We start from the raw sequence: 18,042 nt of genomic DNA on the forward strand, positions 1-18,042 counted from the left end.
AATTAACACCTTAAAACACCATATACATAGTCAGCATAGAGAAATTGAGAAATACGAAGAAGAAAGAAAACGAAAAAAATGGCCATGGATGTATTTCAAGTACCTAAACGAATCATATTCGCAGTGTATTATCTGTGATGCAAACGTTCTGTCTATATCTGTGGAATCCAAATCTGTGGAAAAGCATTTAACAGATTTTCATTCTGAAGAAGAACAAGAGAATCATACACAAAAAAGTTGGCTAGAAAAATATTTTGCGAAAAGTGATGATTTTTCTATGAAGTGTAATAAATGTCACAAAGAATTATCGGTTGCTATTCAAAAAATTAATTTAACTGAACATATAAAAAATTCACATCCAAACAAATTAAAAAATACACAAGAAACATACGACACAGTTAGTCCGTCAAAACGCATCTCGTCACTTGAAACGGACACGTCTATGTCACTAAATATGGCAACTAAACAGTATCTGGGGCAATATTATGTGAAACTATCGAATTTTAAAGCGCAGTGCATATTTTGCAAAAATGAATACAAATACTTACAATATAATAACTTTGAAAATCATATAGCAGCACGTCATGAAGAAATTTCGAAATACGAATACGAGAGAAAACGAAAAAAATGGCCCTGGATGTATTTCACATATCTAAACAAATTATGTTCAAAATGTATTATCTGTAATGCGAGACTTCTTTCTACATCTACGGAAAGGCATTTAAAAGAGCATACTAAACAAGAACAAAAGAATCATAAACTTAGAAGCTGGATACGGAAATATAGTACACTAAAAGATGATTTTGTTATGGAGTGTAATATTTGCCACGATAACATAACTCTTACTGTTAGCAGTAAGCTAAATTATCATATAAATAATAATCATTCGGACAAATTGAAAAATATGCAAAGAACATACGACACAGTGGATTCGTCAGAAAGTGTTTCGTCACTTGAAAAAAACACAATGTCACTAAAAGATTGTTAACGAAATGTCCGCTTTATAATCTTTACATATACAAAAATGCACCAAAAAATGATTAATCGCGAATAAAAATACCAAAGACAGATATTATCAAGATTATATTTTAACTCACTGACGTGAATGCACCATTTATGATGAGAACGATTTATTCTTATCTAAAAGTTTAGAAGGTCACTTGCACTCGCACTTCTAAGGATCAATTAAAGAAATATACATTTCAGAGTTGGCTATGGAAATACATGTACCAAAAGTGATGATTTTGAAGTATAGCGTAATAATTGTCACAGAAATATATCTGTTAAAGAAAATTCATTTCAATCACTACATAAAGACGAACACCATTTGGCTAACCAACTAAATTGAATAAAAGTAATAGCAGTAAGTTTTATTGATATTACTGTTAATATTATTAAGTGTAATTAATTTTTCACATTTGTCAAATCGCGTTTAATTTGTTAAATATATAGAATATAATGATCACAGCCAAAATTAATTCAATTTTAACGTGAATATTATAAATGTTTATATAGATTTTTCCAGAAGCTAACAATGAGAATGATGGTAACGGCATCTAAGTAGGATCGCAACCAGCAATAATAATAATCCTGATTCTGACGATTTTATTTAATTAAAAGAAATGCAAGAAAAGTGCCATATATAGCTCTGACGTAAATTATTTGTTTTATGTTTATAAAGTTATAAACATGATTATAAATCTATGTTTTATAAAAAACTTAATTACATTATTAAATTTATTGACTATAATTATAAATTTGATTATGTACATTATTTAATTTTATAAGCAATTTTTATAAATTTATAAACTGGAACGAATTTAATGAAATCATCTTTGACTTTTCTGTAAAGACAGAAATACCGACAATTTTTACAACAATTTTATTGTAAATATTCATTGTAATTTAATTTTTACAACAATTTTATTGTAAATATTCATTGTAATTTAATTTTTATAAAATTTTTTGTATATTATTACGTTTATGTATTTACATTAATTTTGTACTTTATGTAATGTCAATTTATTATTATAACTTCTGTAAAAGTCTACGAATGTAATACATCATGTGTCGGTAAAATATTATATATCAATCTAAATTGCAAAATTGTATTCATTCGAAAAAAATTTATGTAATATATAATGCATTTATCATAAGACAAATAATTCATCATAAAAAAATTTGTTATTTTAATATTTAAAAACAAAATATTATACAAATTGGTAGTTTGCGTGGCATTTTGTATGATTGTGTAATACTAGGCTTATAAAATGTACAAGATACTCAGCATATTTAAAAAAATAATTACAATTTTTAGAGTATTTATAATTATTAATTATTCCCAAGCTATAAATCTAATTCTTATAATTATTTCAAATATTTTTAATACTTAAAAAATTGTATTGTGAATTATATAACTGTTTTATTAAAGATTTTCTTTAAAGATAAATAAAACCTTCAATGCTTGCAATAATTATTTTTAAAATATAAATTATTTTCAGTAGCAAATCTATGATTTGTAATTTAAGTTAGCAGCCTATTATATTTAGAAAAAAAACTAAACGGCGTAAGTTCATTTGCTTAAACACTTTCATTAAATTTTACACATGATTCATACGGGTTGCGGTTAATGCTTGTCTTTTATAATACTTTAGAGGAAATATTCAAAATGTCTTTTTTGAATCTTGATACATTTCCGAATTCTTTGTTTAAACACTTTCTAGAATGTCAAAAACGTAACTCTATCAGTTTAATATAAATGCTCGCTGAAAGTGCGGATAATTATTTATTTTCGAATTATTCTATACTAAACGTTTATGTAATAACCTAATCACAAGTTTAATTAATTTTTACACATTTTTGCACGTAAATAACAGGTATTAAATAACACTGTATATAGTGCTATGAATTGCGACATTAACAATGATTTAATAATATATAAGTAATGGTGATATTATATTATATTATTATTATTTTTATTAAAAATATATTTATAATATATATATTTTTGTAACTAAAAGTATATAAATACGCGCACACGTAGCGCGTGTTAGTGTGTCTAGTTTTTATAAACATCGAAATTTTGTTATTTATTAACTTGTAAACTTACCTAGCCACCAAGCTCCGACCCATCTTGGATCCGTTGGCGTGATCTGTGGATTTTTCGACAAATCCGCATAGACCATTGTGCATAAAGAACCGAGAATGAAGCCTAATGCTGGACCAAGAATCCGCACTCCGATAGTGATCGCTGTAGCATAATTAAATAATTTTTTCAGTTAAAAATTTAATAGATATAAGAATTTTAATGGTTTAGATAGATCTACATAGGCCTAGTTAAAAATAGATAACTAAGTTTTCGAATACAAAAAGTTTGATCTACTACTGATAAAAAATATATAAGATAGAAAAGAATATAGCTAAAAGTAGTAATTTGCGAATCGATAAGACTTACCGAAATACAAAGGACTTTCTCTGCTGGCCACATTGTCGTCGATGTACGGTATACCGAGCGTGTACACCGCCGTTTGGCCCATTCCTACGCCGAGCAACGATACAAAAAATATCGCTAGCACTACCGTGGTTATCTTACTCTGTATTCTCTGCTCTGTGAGGAAATCGCCTTCGCAATATTCTGCTGAATTGATCTGCGGTGTGGTCGTCGATACGTTCCATCTTAAAAAAAGAAAGATATAATAAAATTGATCATAAAATGTTACTTGCTGCGTCCACTTCGAGATAACGATATACGCGCGGCTATTAACGTGAATATTACTTAATTCTTGATGGGCACTCATAAAGTACACTTGCTGTATACTGCGTTATATAGAACTAAGTGAACCTTGGAATGATATTAGGTATATTATGGATATTATGTGTATGTGTTAGAGAAATCAAGAAATTAAAACAGGTTACAAGATAAAATAAGATTTAAATTGTTAATTTAAAAGATTTGTAATCAAATTCTACATGATCGCTATAACTATAAAAGCAATAATTTATGGTGATATCACAATCTCAACATTTATAAATTATCCTGCAAATATTTGACATTGTACGTAATTAATTATACATATGTACAAATTATCTTATGTTAGATAAATATTTTTTATTACAAATATCGCCGTTTAAATCATACTACTGATGACTATATTTAAAATGTAATCAACGCTTTCCAGAAACATTATATACTATTGTTTAAATATTTAGAAGCACTTGGAATTACCTTCTCCTAATAACTCTGTTTCCTTTCGACTGTTCAATACGATTGTTCAATGAGTCATATATCAATTAGTAGAAAAGTATTAGAAGAATAAAAAATGAACAGCCATAGTCGTCGAAAGACTCGCGAAAGAATTACTGAGATTACTGAAAAGTCGTTACGCTTCTTCGTATAATAAATACAATTTTCTGATCGACATTCAAGAATCGAAAATAGTGCAAAAAAGTTTCTAGAAATGTCACAAGCCCTTATCTTTTATAATTTCAAAGATACTTTGAGTTTTATTTTAATAATATAATTTGGTCCCGTTACTATTCGCGAATAGCTCAAAATAAGCAATGTCTTTTATATTAAGAAACCTCTCGAAGAAGTCTGTGATAACAGAAATGTAACTCGATTTTGACTATTAAAATATACATGATTCTTTTACTTATCATAGTAATTTTTTCATTTTAATATAATTTCCAAAAAATTCCAAGTAATCTCGAAATATTTGAACGAACAGATATATAACGAAATAGTGTACATTAAAAACACCTACGTGTTTTTCATTTTTTTAGCGGTGTTGATAATTATTGATTTCTTGGTATAACATGATATCACAAACATGTTATACCAAGAAAACAAATAATCAACCAAGTCAGATAATCGACACTGTTCCATTTTATCACTGCATGTTTCATTTTAAACTACGCGAATTAGTTTCAAACATTAAAATAAACGCTTTCATTATAAAATTAACAGAATTACGACACAGAATCATATTCTAGGTCTTTTAAAAAATGGAATTTGTTTTTCTAATTAACAGTAATTAATTACTGTTGTAAAAGAATGATGTTATTAGTCGAATTTTCTCATTTGTCAATCAGACACATTGCATTCTTTTCTTATCTAAATCTTATCTAAATCTAAAATCGATTTCTTTGAATTATAGCACGTTATTGACATATAATTTTTAATTTTGCAATAATTCACCATTGTGTCGAAGTAGCTACTATTTAATCAGAATGATTAGCTGACGAAGACATTTTTCTTCATCACAAATCGCTCTCGCTATTTACCCGGCAGGCGTCATTCATCAAGAATTTAAGAAATAAAAATAAATAACCCAAAGTAATTATGACAGTAGCACTTACCCTTCCAGCGTGCTGTTCCTTTCCTGGAACTTGCAGAGGTTCGCCGGCACCGGGTCCGTACTATTAGGCCCTCGCCCCTCACCGCCCTGACCGATTCCGCTAAGCATCTCGTTCTGACGAATCAGCTGTTCGTCAAAGATGAAGTGAGGTATCGAGCAGGTGAATGAGCTCACGGCGAAGAGGATCATGCCCCAGGCTATCCACTTAGGCCGGTGGCCTTGGCCGCCGTAATATGTCAATAACAGCGAAGATCCGATCTGACCAATCTCCGTGGCCGACATGATAATGCCTGTCGTCTTCGACTGTATTTGGAAGAGCTTCTCTATGGTGGTAATAACCGAAACGAAGTACGTGTAGTACATACCCTGAAGCACCTGTACATAAACAGAATCCAATGAAATAAGCATGACATCAGCTTGCTGTGAAGAATAAATTTATTGTTATAAATAAATCCCGTGCGAACAAATCTCGTGAAAGAAATTTGAAAGATACTTCTTGCCTGAATCTTGACTAAAAATTATCCTAATTAATCATTTAGTATCATCTTTTAAAATTGACATGTACGTATGTATAAATATTATCTTTTCTACTTCGCTATTTAATCTACGCGTCTGTTCACTCAATGCAGTGTGTGAAGTTTCTTAAATTATAAATGTATTTATTTAAAAAAATAGAAAAACCGCTTTTTCGGCGTACTGACCCAGGCGAGACAGAAGATCACCAGGAAGGCTTGCTTCGTAGCAAAGCACTGCAGCCAGTGGGGCCTGCAAGGACCCCAGCCACAGGACACATCGGCGTCGTCGAACTCCGTGTGAAGGCTGTTCGATCGCTCGTCCGGCACGATTTCTGCTCGAATGTTCATTACGAGCTTGCCGTTCTCCGTGCCGCCGATCCCGCCGTGCAGCTTCCCATTCGGTATCGAGCCGTTGTTGTTGTGCTGCTTATCGCCGCAAATTAACCCGTTTCCGTTCGCCATCTTCGGCGGAATAATCGTGAGTGCCTCCACGTTGCCGTTCGACAGTATCTGCGTGTCTTCACCCGCCATTATTCCAACTCGCTCTTCCGTGCGCGATGCGATACTCACTTTTCGGACTCTTTCTATGTCGCACCTCCTCACAAATTCTAACCAGGATTCTTTCTCGTCGGACGAACCTCTTGACCGCTCAAAAAGCTTGCATTCAAACGATCAATCTGCAACCAGAAGAAGAAAAATCGTATTAGATGTGGATTCGGTGAAATGACAAAACTGTCGAATTGCGATTTCTCGCAAATTTTGCTCAAGCATACAATTACATAAAAAAAAGTTCACAAATTTGTTTAGAACAACTCTGTTCTTTACACGTCTTTATTATCTATTCGATACAACCAAATAATGAAGAAAACTCATTTTGATAAGCGCGGAAAAAATAATTTAAAGAGTTCACACCACACGTCACATGTACGATTACTTAATCTCTGCCTCTTGAGAAATGTTCAGAAAAGTCAATCACCTTTCTTTATTTATCTGTAAGACCAAATAACAAGATAAAAGAAACGCAATTGGTTAAAAGTATACGTAATAGGAGCAACGTTATTCGAAACTTACAGTATATAAAATGTGAAGCTTTACGACATCAAGTTTGTATTATATAGAATTAGTTCACCGTTGACGTAATACATTCAAACAATCAAAGTTACGAAATCTCTAGACGGTCGCGCACTCAGTGGATAAAGCGTGATACGTGTTGAAAAAAAGAAGTACACGCGAGAGCAAATGTGAAAGCTGCTCTCCTCCGTTCATCGTGCAATCGTAGAGCGCGTTTATCGATTCTATCTCCAAGAATTTGCAAGTAGGTCTCAGATGTCTAGGTCAGACGAATAGCCAGAAAATAATGTTGGCAAAAAAAAGAAATTTTGTTTCTATTTTGTTGATACAATAAATAAAATTGTAATAAATATGATAAGAATAATGCGTATTCATACCAAGAATTTTACCAAAAAGATGTTCCATCAGTAAAATCAGTTCTATAAATGTAAAAATTTGCATTAGCGTCATTTCTCACTTTCAAATAAATTGATTATTACATATTATTTTATCTTTTTTTACTTATATTTTTAAACAATAAAAAGTTTGCCAAATTTTGGGCCTTTCTAATGCATAACATCTTCGCCACTACGTTTTTTTTTTTGTTTTTCATCGATCGAACCAACCGGACCGGCCGCTCCATTAGAGGTAAACCCCTTTCTCTCGCGGTTGACTGCGAAATAAGCCGTCTGAGACACCCTGTAGCCAGCATCCTCTCACTTTCATCGGTGCCCGACTTTCCTCATTTCCCTCGCGTTCCATTCCACGGGCTATCGCACCGGTGCGGTTTTCACTGACAAGCGCGAGCAGGAGTTTGTGCACTAGAACGCCACTAGAGCTGGATGTGTGACGACGAAGACGCGTTCTCACTTTCGCTTTGAGATTTCTTCGCTATTATACACTGACTTGCACGGTCGAAAATATTATTCCCGGCGCAAATCTGCGTAAATTAAAATAAGGGCGAATAATTAATACGCTACTTTGGAGGAATTTATGTAGAAGTTTAATCATATACTCTATTTTTTAAGCTATTTAAATTTATTTAGTTATTTGAATTATTTAAATTTTTAAAATGTTTAATGTGAACATACTACTTTAAAATACATTAGTGTATTAAGACAATATTAATTAAAAATTGCATAATTTTCAAATATAAAGAGATTTTCTTATGTCTGACCATAACGTCTTTTTCTACTGCCAAACAAAAAACGTCGTTGTTTTCATTTCCGCGCTATTAATTTCATTAACAATAAAAGAAACAATGAATCGGAGGGTAAAATGTTTGCGAAATTAATAGATATTGCTATTTTCAGCTGCAAAATTTGCTAGAACAGATACTCGCGTTATGATCGGCCGGCAACACTGAATAAACAGCGCGGAAATTGCGGAATATCGTCCCATACGTTAGCGAACGAATTTTATATCATCATTAATGGCTTAACGGCACATGGTGGCTGACCCCTAAAATCCTGTCTAAGAATACGAATCTGTTTACGATGCTACGATGCTGTTTCTACGCCATTGACCCTATAACATTCACCATTCACCAGACTGCACCATGTGAGCGTGAAATTTAGGATGAAGTTCGTAGCCCTCTTGAAAACAGATGCAGACTTGGCGCCTGCGTTAATCAGCACTCGTTTTATCACATCTTAGAACTTATAAAATTAGTAAAAGAACGGCCATCTCTCTTCTTATATCTTTGAATAAAAATCAAATAAATAAATTCCACAATACTTATGTATAAAGGCTTTAATGATATAAATCAACACAAAGAAAATAAAAAGCAAAACAAGCCGAGCTAATTGTTATTACATATATTTGATTTTCTTTGATAGTAACACAAACGTTATTGCCTATATCAGGCCTTCTTGAGTGTAATAACTTCATAAATTAAAATCGCATTGTCATAAATTATAAAATTGTGTCGTACGCATCCTTAATTAATTCAGCAACGCAAAATAATTTGAAAAGTCTTGATAAAAAGTTATGTCCAAATAGTTGTATTTCATATTCATGATAATTGAAAAATTGGAAAAATCGTAATTGAGCCGTTAGTATTGTAGGATAGTTGAATAAATAACAAAAATGTAGAAAATTACAAACAATGAAAAAAAATTAAACAAAAAGAATTGAAATTTGTAATACATATTTGTAATACGTAAACACAATAATGTCCAAATCAATTGGAAGAGTAAGAGACCATATTGCCAATTTAATGAATTGTGAGAAACAATTTTTTATAATTGTATAGTCACTGGTTAAAATATGTGTTGTAATGTGTTGTCGGTAGCTAAGATGTTAATGTGCGTTGAATAAAGTGAAGAGCATCAGTAGAGATATGGTAAGAAAAGAGAAGGAAAAGTAAAGTAGAGGGAGTTGTAATACATGTATAAGAACGGAAAAGGAAGGACTAAGAAATTCAGAGAGGAGGAAATAGATTTAAAATGGGAAGATATTTATCCGATAAAGCATCCATGTCACTCTGTTTGTTTAAACTTATTTTTTGTCGTTTAACATTTCGGAAATAAGTCTTTTATTATAAGACTGTTCTTCATCTAGAATCTGAATATTTTCCCAATCGAAATCGTGGTCGGAGTTTAACCTATGTCGAGAAATAACCGAAGGTGAACTACTTCTTTTTATATCGGATGTACGTTCTTATTTTGCGTTGCCGAATTAATTAAGGATGTGTACGACACAATTTTATAATTTATGACAGTGCGATTTTTATGTATTAAGTTATTATTACACTAAAGAAGGTCTGACATAGACAGAAACGTTTATGTATACAATCTATTAAAAAAAGTCAAATATATGTATAATAATAACAATCAACTCGGCTCGTTTTGCCTTTTACTTTCTTTGTGTTGAAATAAATTCCATTTAATTATTTTCCTTCATTACTGACAGTCCAAATACAACTGGGAATAATTAGAAATTTTGATATAACGTTGTACATCAATTACAGTGTCGTAGAACTTTATAATATTTGAAATGTGTATAATTACACTGTCATTTCATATATCTTGATTAAAATTATATATTTCTCATGCATTAATTTCTCTCTAATCCCTTCGTTTTAAACGCTAATTGACTTTTTTCTGCCGATAAAGAGATTAAAAATTGTTATTTTCATTTTCATGTCGCGCTTTCCTTACAATGGAGTCGAAGTAGCAACCTCGCAACGAGAACGAAATCGAAAGGACCGAAACGTCGTCGACTCTCTCGTCGCTTTGAACGGTCGCTCGTGATGGCGAAATTCTGCGAGAGCGCGTTTTTGTCGATCGTAAATCCTTTTCGGACAAGTCACCGCCTCCATCCCACCGTTCGCCATCCAAAGTGAAAATCTTCTGCAGAACCAGCTCCGACTCACAAATATCTCACGAGTGAATCAGCCGCAAGAATCAGGCAGAGTCGTGTGTATCAGCAATTTCAGTCGCTTAAAACGATTTTTTGCAGCTTTTAAAGAGAAAAAATTTCCAAAAATAATAATAATATCCATAAATCATTAAAAAAAATTGTAAATTTTTTCTGAAAATCTTTGATTGCTGTTTAATTCCCTTTTTGTTCCTATGCTGCAAAATCGTACGAATTAATAAGTATTTTCTCTATTTATAGATCTGCATATTTTACGACAATATATTAATTGTAATAAATTATAATATTAATATTATAATTAAAACAATGAAGAAATATACACACATTATGCTTTTTAATCCTTAAATTACTACGTTTTCATTTATTACGTAAAACTTTGCGTGCTACAACAATAAAAACAGCAGGATAAAATTCAGATAAATACATAGTGGTGCTCTTTATACTTTCAAATAACTACACGCTATCCGGTGTGTCCTCCAGAACGTCGGCGTCAGTCATTTACACACAGCGCGTCGAGCTCCGTACACATAGCGGCCTCCGTATGAAAACGTGACTTCGTCTACGATTCCCCCGAGTTAGAACCAGGTGCGATGACGCAACTATACAGGGAAGAAATTTCCGGTAATAAATTGCTCCTGGTATGTCGGCCCGTAGGCTTGAATGGAGACTCGAATATCCCGCAGCCGTTTCCAGGGAAGCCCACGTACGCGCAAATGGACAGCGACAATAAAGATATCCGCGGAAAACAGATATCGCCCGTCGGTCTCGGAATCGATGCGCGGAATGCACAACGTCGAGTGGTGTATTTTCGTGACACGTGCCACGAAATTCGATCGGTCGACCCGATTAAATCACAGAGAGCGACGAGAACCGCCGAGTGAGCGCTGATGTTTATTGTACGCGCTACAGAAAATAAGATATCTCTGCGTTTCACGAAGGACCAGCGGAATAGTTTACGTTAATCGTTAACGACGCTTTTAACTGCACTTCCGACAGCATTCGGCGGGGCATTAAAATCCGTAGCGAGTAGGCGAGCGAGCGAATGCAACTCCCGCATGCTGCTGCAACTCCATTTTTCTCTCCGCCACACCGGTGCTACAGTGCGCACCAGTGAGTGCATCGGCAGTATTATGCGTGTACACACCGACACGCGCCGCACGTGGCCGCGCGTGTGCGTCTCTCTCCTTCTTTCTCTTTTTATCTCTCTTTCCCTTTCTCTCTTTTTCTCTGTTAAGTTCCAACGTCACACCGCACCGCACCGCACCGCACCGTGCGCGGCTGGAAAGAGACTTGGTCTAGGTCGCCTTTCACTGTCCTACTGACGTGGTCTCGTGGTTAGTTGGTTAGTTAGCCTATTCTGCTTAGGCTACACCTCAATGCCAGCGTGTAACACGTCATACAGAGCGATTCAAAAGAGACCGCTCGTTAGCAAACGTGTCCTAGAATCCTGTGCGAGTAGACGAGGTATTTTGGAGACGTCCCAGGTATTTTCGTATAAAATCGATATCGAGGTAAATTAACTCCAAAATATATAAAGTTTCTTTAAAATATAATGTTGCGTTTAAAAGACACGTTGCCGGTCTTAATCTCTTGGTTATTAAAACATTGAATTGCACATTCAATATTCTTGGATCATAAAGTAACGGATTAACTATTAAATCTTGAATTTTGAGCGACATTATCAGTTTTGTCGCGAATTTTTACTATTGTCCAAGTACTATCGATTTGGAACGTATAACTATAAGATAAAGTAGCCGGAAATTTTCATCAGAAGTATCTCGGAAAATCAATATTTCAAGCGAGCCAATACTGAAATTAATATATTTCATCTCTTCGATACAATCTTACTTGTGAAGACTGATATATTTTATCAAAGAAGTAATCGCGATTAATAAACTTAAAAATAAACTCAACACCTTGGCGAAGACATAAATTACAGTTTAAAACGTTATGACGTAGTCATGTGGCACCATTCTCCCGCTGCAGCGCTACAGCCATAATCGTTTATTAAAAAAGGGTAATTGAAACGTTCTTACTCATACATTATCCATTTCGTAATTTGTTAATCGCGCCTTTATTTTGCGCCTGCATGGTCAAATTGGCCGTGCACGATAATATCAGCATATCGCGTGAAGAATCAAATTTATCAAACAATTTAATTCAAAGCGGGAGGCGAAACCGGCTCGCGTTAAATTAAATTGATAATTTACCGCTTACAACGCGCGAATGATAATCTTTCACGAATTGACGATGTTGGGAGAATTGTCAGATTACGCAACGTCCCGACTCGGGTGTGAACTTTAATTTCAATTTTTACCACTTATGTATTTATTGCCTCATTATTTCGGTAAATCTTCAATTGGTATTCTTAATAAACAATCTGTTCATTCAATAAATCTGATTATTAATCTACAAATTTCTAATCGCTATCTTTTGAAATCTGTAAATTCTTCAATTAATATTTGTATTAAAACTTTGAGATATCGCTACTTTTTATTAATAAGTAATTCATTTGGCTGTCATGCCGTACGCTATATCTTGCATTTCGTCATTACATAAAGGTGGAGGAAAAAGAATTATGCGGGCGGTGATCTCAAATGAGTTATAGGTAAACACGTTGCCGTGGTACATTACATTGATAAACTTATATATAAACAGGCCCCTACGTGGTACACGTTAACGAGATAAAAGACGAGAACCATCTGTCAAGTTCATTCGACGCACTCGCTCTGCGCACGTTGGTGTTACGTATTTTCAAAAAAATGTATGCGATTCTCTAGACTGAGATAAATATATCATCAACATTATTATAACGCGCTGTCGACGTGTTATCAAAATGCACAAAAAGAGATAATTAATCTTACTTTCTCTTTTGACATCTCGAATAATATCAAGTGCGCAGCTACAGCCTGTTTTTAAATTGCAAATTATTTTACAATTTAATCAACGTTGAGTATAAAAATTTTTTTTAATTATCTTGCTATCAGTGCAACAAAATAATCCTAAAATTTATCAGTTGAAAATTTGAATAAAAAATGCATAGAAGACAGGAATAAAACTTGGTGTTTATCATTCATATATCATATTATCAATATTACTTTCGTTATTAAGTACTATATATTATAATTTGATTCGCCATTTAGAAAACGTCCACACTTTCTTGCCATAAATTCAATAACGTCTCAGCGGTTTCGTTATACATTACCGTAATGAGATACACGAATGATAAATTACACTCGCGAATGATGAAGGTATACGACTACGCACCAGAATCGGAGGACGTTGTAAAACGCTTAGATGCAAAGTCCGAGAGAGTAACGAGACGCATTCGACCCCATTCGATTTCTGCAATACCACCTGCGCATTCGGATCGAATCGTATTTCATCAGATTGTTTACATCTAATTGCTCGGTTCAGCACATTGTTTAGATCAGATTGAATCGTATCCCACGCGAACCCAATCGCAATCCACATACATACAAGGTATTTAAGAACCTCGTCTCTAACTTTAATAACAGATCCTTTCACAAATTTAAAAGTGAACTATTATTTATTTTTCTTGTAATATTTAACGTTAATTGGTTTCTTACTTAACATCCAAGTACAATTTCTAAAAAAAAAAAAAAAACAAAGTCAATTAAAATCTGAGTACGTATTTAAACTTCATTATTTAATTGCAGAGTTCTCTATTCTCGAATACTTACAGCCCGATAGATATTTAATTAAACAAAAGCTCGACTGCAAATTGGTCAAAAATAAAAATCTGTTATTAAAATTAAGTCTGCGCGGTTTTTGACACCTGCAAATAAATTCGGGTTGCGAATGTAATAAATTTTTATGAATGCATTTTATTTCAGACGTAGTGCAATTCGTGTCTTGGCATTACAATCAAATATCGTTTCTTTTATTTTCTCTCCTTTTTTTCTTTTGAGATCACAATCAGATCGCACGGTTGCGCAATTTGGAAACAAATGTCGATGGCAACTTTCGAACCAAAACGTCATCCACGCGAGAAGTGTCGTAACTTGCCATTATAGCACGCGATAACCACCCTTCATGGAGTTGCACTCCGTGGATCGGATCGTACTGCTCTGATGGACACGATATTCTTTGTCGATATCTGATCTTGGAGTTTTCTGCCGCGAAAATGTGGAAAGTGGATACCTGAAATCTCAGTACCGCGGCCAGACATTTTGAACAAAAAAAATCATGTGGTCTCGACGAATTTTGCGCTGAACTTCGTGAAATCGTCGATTTTATTTATAAACATCTGTTCAATACCAAATTTTATTGCTTCACTCTAATTTCTGATATTTCTGCAAATTATGCGCTCACGTTTAATGTACGCGCGTATATTTTATTTTAGACAGATAAAGTTTTCATCCAGTTTGTTTATTAATCATAGCGCCGCGTACAGATTTTTATAACCAAAATAGATTTAGCGATGGTATGGCATTGATTATACATAAAGATACAATATAGATATCTCACGGTACTCAAAAGACTTAAAAATCAAAACTTATTCTCGCTTTCTCTGCTAGTGTTCTCGAAGTAATAATTCGCACGATTTTTCCTTGCCAGTGAACGCAAAGCTCTGTTTTCGTAATGTATGCGTCTAAATGTGCAGCCTCAGCCTGGATAATTTTTTTCTTTTTCTTTTTATAATTGACGCTGTGCAAATAAATTAAATAGAAACGCTGCTCATTACAATGCAAAATATGAACAAAAGTAATCTTGAAATATCTCAATAGAATGTTTTAGTTGCCATTATTATCACGTAAATGTGTGATTTTGGTTGAAATAAAAAATTATGACGGAAACGGAAATCTGATAGTGAAATATAGGCGAATAGACAAACAGGACGCGATTACAGAAAAAGCGATAAGAGAGACATGAAAATAGCACTTGTTCTGTTAAAGATAGAAAAAAATGATACAGGCAAAAATCTTTACAATTGTACTATAAACTATAGTCAATCGATACTGTCCTCAAATGCTTATACTCAAAATCCGTAATAGTAAGCACATTTGTGGAACACACACATTTGAACATTACCTTGAATAAAACATATATACTTCACTCAAAAATTTCAAATATCTCGTGAAATATTTACTTTTCGAGAAATTAAAAAAATCTATTTATACAAAAAAATATATAATTCCATTTAAAAAAGTGCAATTGCATTTTTTCGATACACCGTTGCACTTACGAAAAGAATGAGATAGAAAAATTTTTCTTGTTATGCCATTTGACTTTTGTCTATCATTTTTTTCTATTTTCAACAGAATAAATGCTAGAACTTGGTCCAGTTGTATAGAGCACTCTGTATAAATTCATTATAAGTGGAAATATAAAAAGCGTTTTTGTAAAAGAGTTCTTGTAATCTTTAGACGAACGATAAAGCTAACTATTAATATAAACTAAATTAAACTAAACTATTTACTTGTCTGCAATTAATGTTCGATATTTCTTTTTAAGACGCAACGAATAAAGAGTATTACGTCTACGCTAGAGAACGAGACAATCTTAGATATTCATAGCCGAGAGAACAGAATTAATGATACCTTTGTGAGTGCAATTGACTCATAGAGTATAATAATGAAATATTAAATATTCGTCCGGCGTTGTGTCTCGGCGAAAAATTGCGGGGGACGCGCTATTACAGGAACAAACGACAAGAAAACTCGTAATCGCGCGAGCGCGAGCGGAGGAAGATGAAAGTAGCGCATTCACGCGAGCGTGTCTAGTCTCTATTAAATCACAGCATTGTTGGGAGAGCTGAAAGTAGCGAAAGTAATTCCCGCTTTGCGCGGAGCAAATAGCGGAGAATCTCGATCCCCGGTCTATTGTAGAAAGCGACGGCGAAAGAAAGGGAACGTATTTTCCCCCTGCATCAGGCTGCATCGTGAATATCGTCTGCTCGCTTTCCGGGAGCCGCGTAACGCGCAGAATATTAATAATTTAACATCGTCGCAACAATGTGCGAGCTGCGACTCCCAAGTTCTTTCGTCTTGAAAAGCGCGGGATATTGATCATGAGAAGCATATTAAGAGTATTAATTAATAATATCGCAACATTTCGAAAAGATCATTTCAAGTGATATCATATAAGAGCTACTTCAGATAATATTAAATAATTATAAATACCTCACGTAGATTAGATTAATATTAATCCTCTTTAAAAATCATTATAATAATAAACACAATTATTCAGAACTTATTGTACATTTATAATATTTTTGCATTATACGCTTTCCTATTTTTATTTTCGTACCCCGCAAAACTACTTGAAAAAATGAAATAAAAATTTCTTTACTTTTTTATGTCTTTAAAAAAAAAATAAAGAAAAACCTTCTCATATTGTAATGTTCCTTTAACGTCGCAGTTGCACATACACAACGTTGCATTCAAAAGGCGGACGCAAATACCGGACATAAAATGTACAATTCTAGGTTGCATAAAGTACGAATGTGCGAATGGACCATAATAGCGACGCAGCGGATCGTTCGTACTCTCCCACAAGTGATAAAACTACGAGGAACTGACGGCGAGTGCATTACGTTGCACGTTCTTTGCTGCCACATGGTATACGTTACTGCATGTTTCACGAGTTTTACAGCCAAGAGTTTTCAGGTTTCTCTCCTATTCTTGCTAAAAATATTAAGAGGCGCCGCCGGCTTTGCCCCGTTTTCGCGATATATTTAATACAAAGCCGTAATTCCCGCTTCACATTGATACATTTGTACACGGGACGACTAAATGCGATATTTTTGAATAACAAATTGATATATATATATTCAAAAATATGGAACATTTAGGTCACCTTTTTAACCCAACTAACAATAGAAAACAAACAAACCTAGAAATATGAATGGACACAGCGGACCAGCGGAGTTCTATAAAGCTTTGCAGGGCCATTGAGGGTTGAAACAAACGGAGGAAGCGCACGAGGAGAGAAGTTGGCAGGGCGTAAAAGTTGGCTGGCAGCGGAGCAGTGACACGGAACATAATGCGCAAGCTCGCAGTAACGATCTCGCGTGCGCGCAAAAAGAAAGCACAGGATTGAAGAAGCGAGAATATGAAATACTCCTCCACCCTAGGAGGCTATCGGTGGAAAATGTATCGCGAAAGCGGGATGGTGTGCTCGACCTACTTTGTTAAACAATGCAATTTTATCCTCGCTCGGATCCTCTTCGAGGATCGAGCTTGTATTAATATCTGCATGAGACTGCAGTCTTATTCAATACTCAAGACAATGAGAATTTAACGAATTAGCGATAAGAATATAGCCTTCCATGTGAAATTATAATCATAAATTACTTTATAAGACAATTAAGTTTGTCTTTAATTTTTTTTAATTACTAAATCTAATTCCAAATCAAGTAACGTCGGCAGTATGATTTTTATCTTTTTAATATACTTTCACATTTGCAGAAAATTGAGTTTCTTATGGAAGCTTATTAAATCCTCCTGGATTATTACTTATATTCGAGTGATTTCTCAGACTTCACGCGATGCGTCGCGCATCGCGATACTCTCTCTTCCTTGCTGAATCCAAGCCGCCCAATAATTTTGCACTTACGTCGCGATCACGGCACAAAGACATCCCGCGCTCGCCCGTCAACCATCTGCTCAATTCGAGCGCGTACGTAAGCTTAATACGGGTTTGTAAATCAATTGCAACGGCAAAAGGGCAGAGCAGGGAAAGAGACGGCGGTGAAGCGGGACAGAGGATTGCGT

At 34.1% G+C, this 18,042-nt stretch overlaps 1 protein-coding gene across 2 annotated transcripts in view; it reads right to left on the bottom strand.

The window, feature by feature from the left end:
- The window catches only part of Oatp74D (Organic anion transporting polypeptide 74D), a 116,830-nt gene that overhangs the window by 25,867 nt on the left and 72,921 nt on the right, over positions 1-18,042 (bottom strand). For both annotated transcript variants that reach the window (XM_067347269.1, XM_012364354.2), the window contains 4 exons: positions 6,059-6,549; positions 5,359-5,732; positions 3,455-3,675; positions 3,110-3,250 (listed from right to left, as the gene is read on the bottom strand). In XM_067347269.1, coding sequence (XP_067203370.1) covers positions 3,110-3,250; positions 3,455-3,675; positions 5,359-5,732; positions 6,059-6,403 — 1,081 coding nt within the window. In that variant the 5' untranslated portion in view covers positions 6,404-6,549. The remainder of the gene's footprint in view (positions 1-3,109; positions 3,251-3,454; positions 3,676-5,358; positions 5,733-6,058; positions 6,550-18,042) is intronic.

The sequence above is a fragment of the Linepithema humile genome, chromosome 1 (genome assembly GCF_040581485.1).
Source record: "Linepithema humile isolate Giens D197 chromosome 1, Lhum_UNIL_v1.0, whole genome shotgun sequence".
Taxonomy (NCBI): domain Eukaryota; kingdom Metazoa; phylum Arthropoda; class Insecta; order Hymenoptera; family Formicidae; genus Linepithema; species Linepithema humile.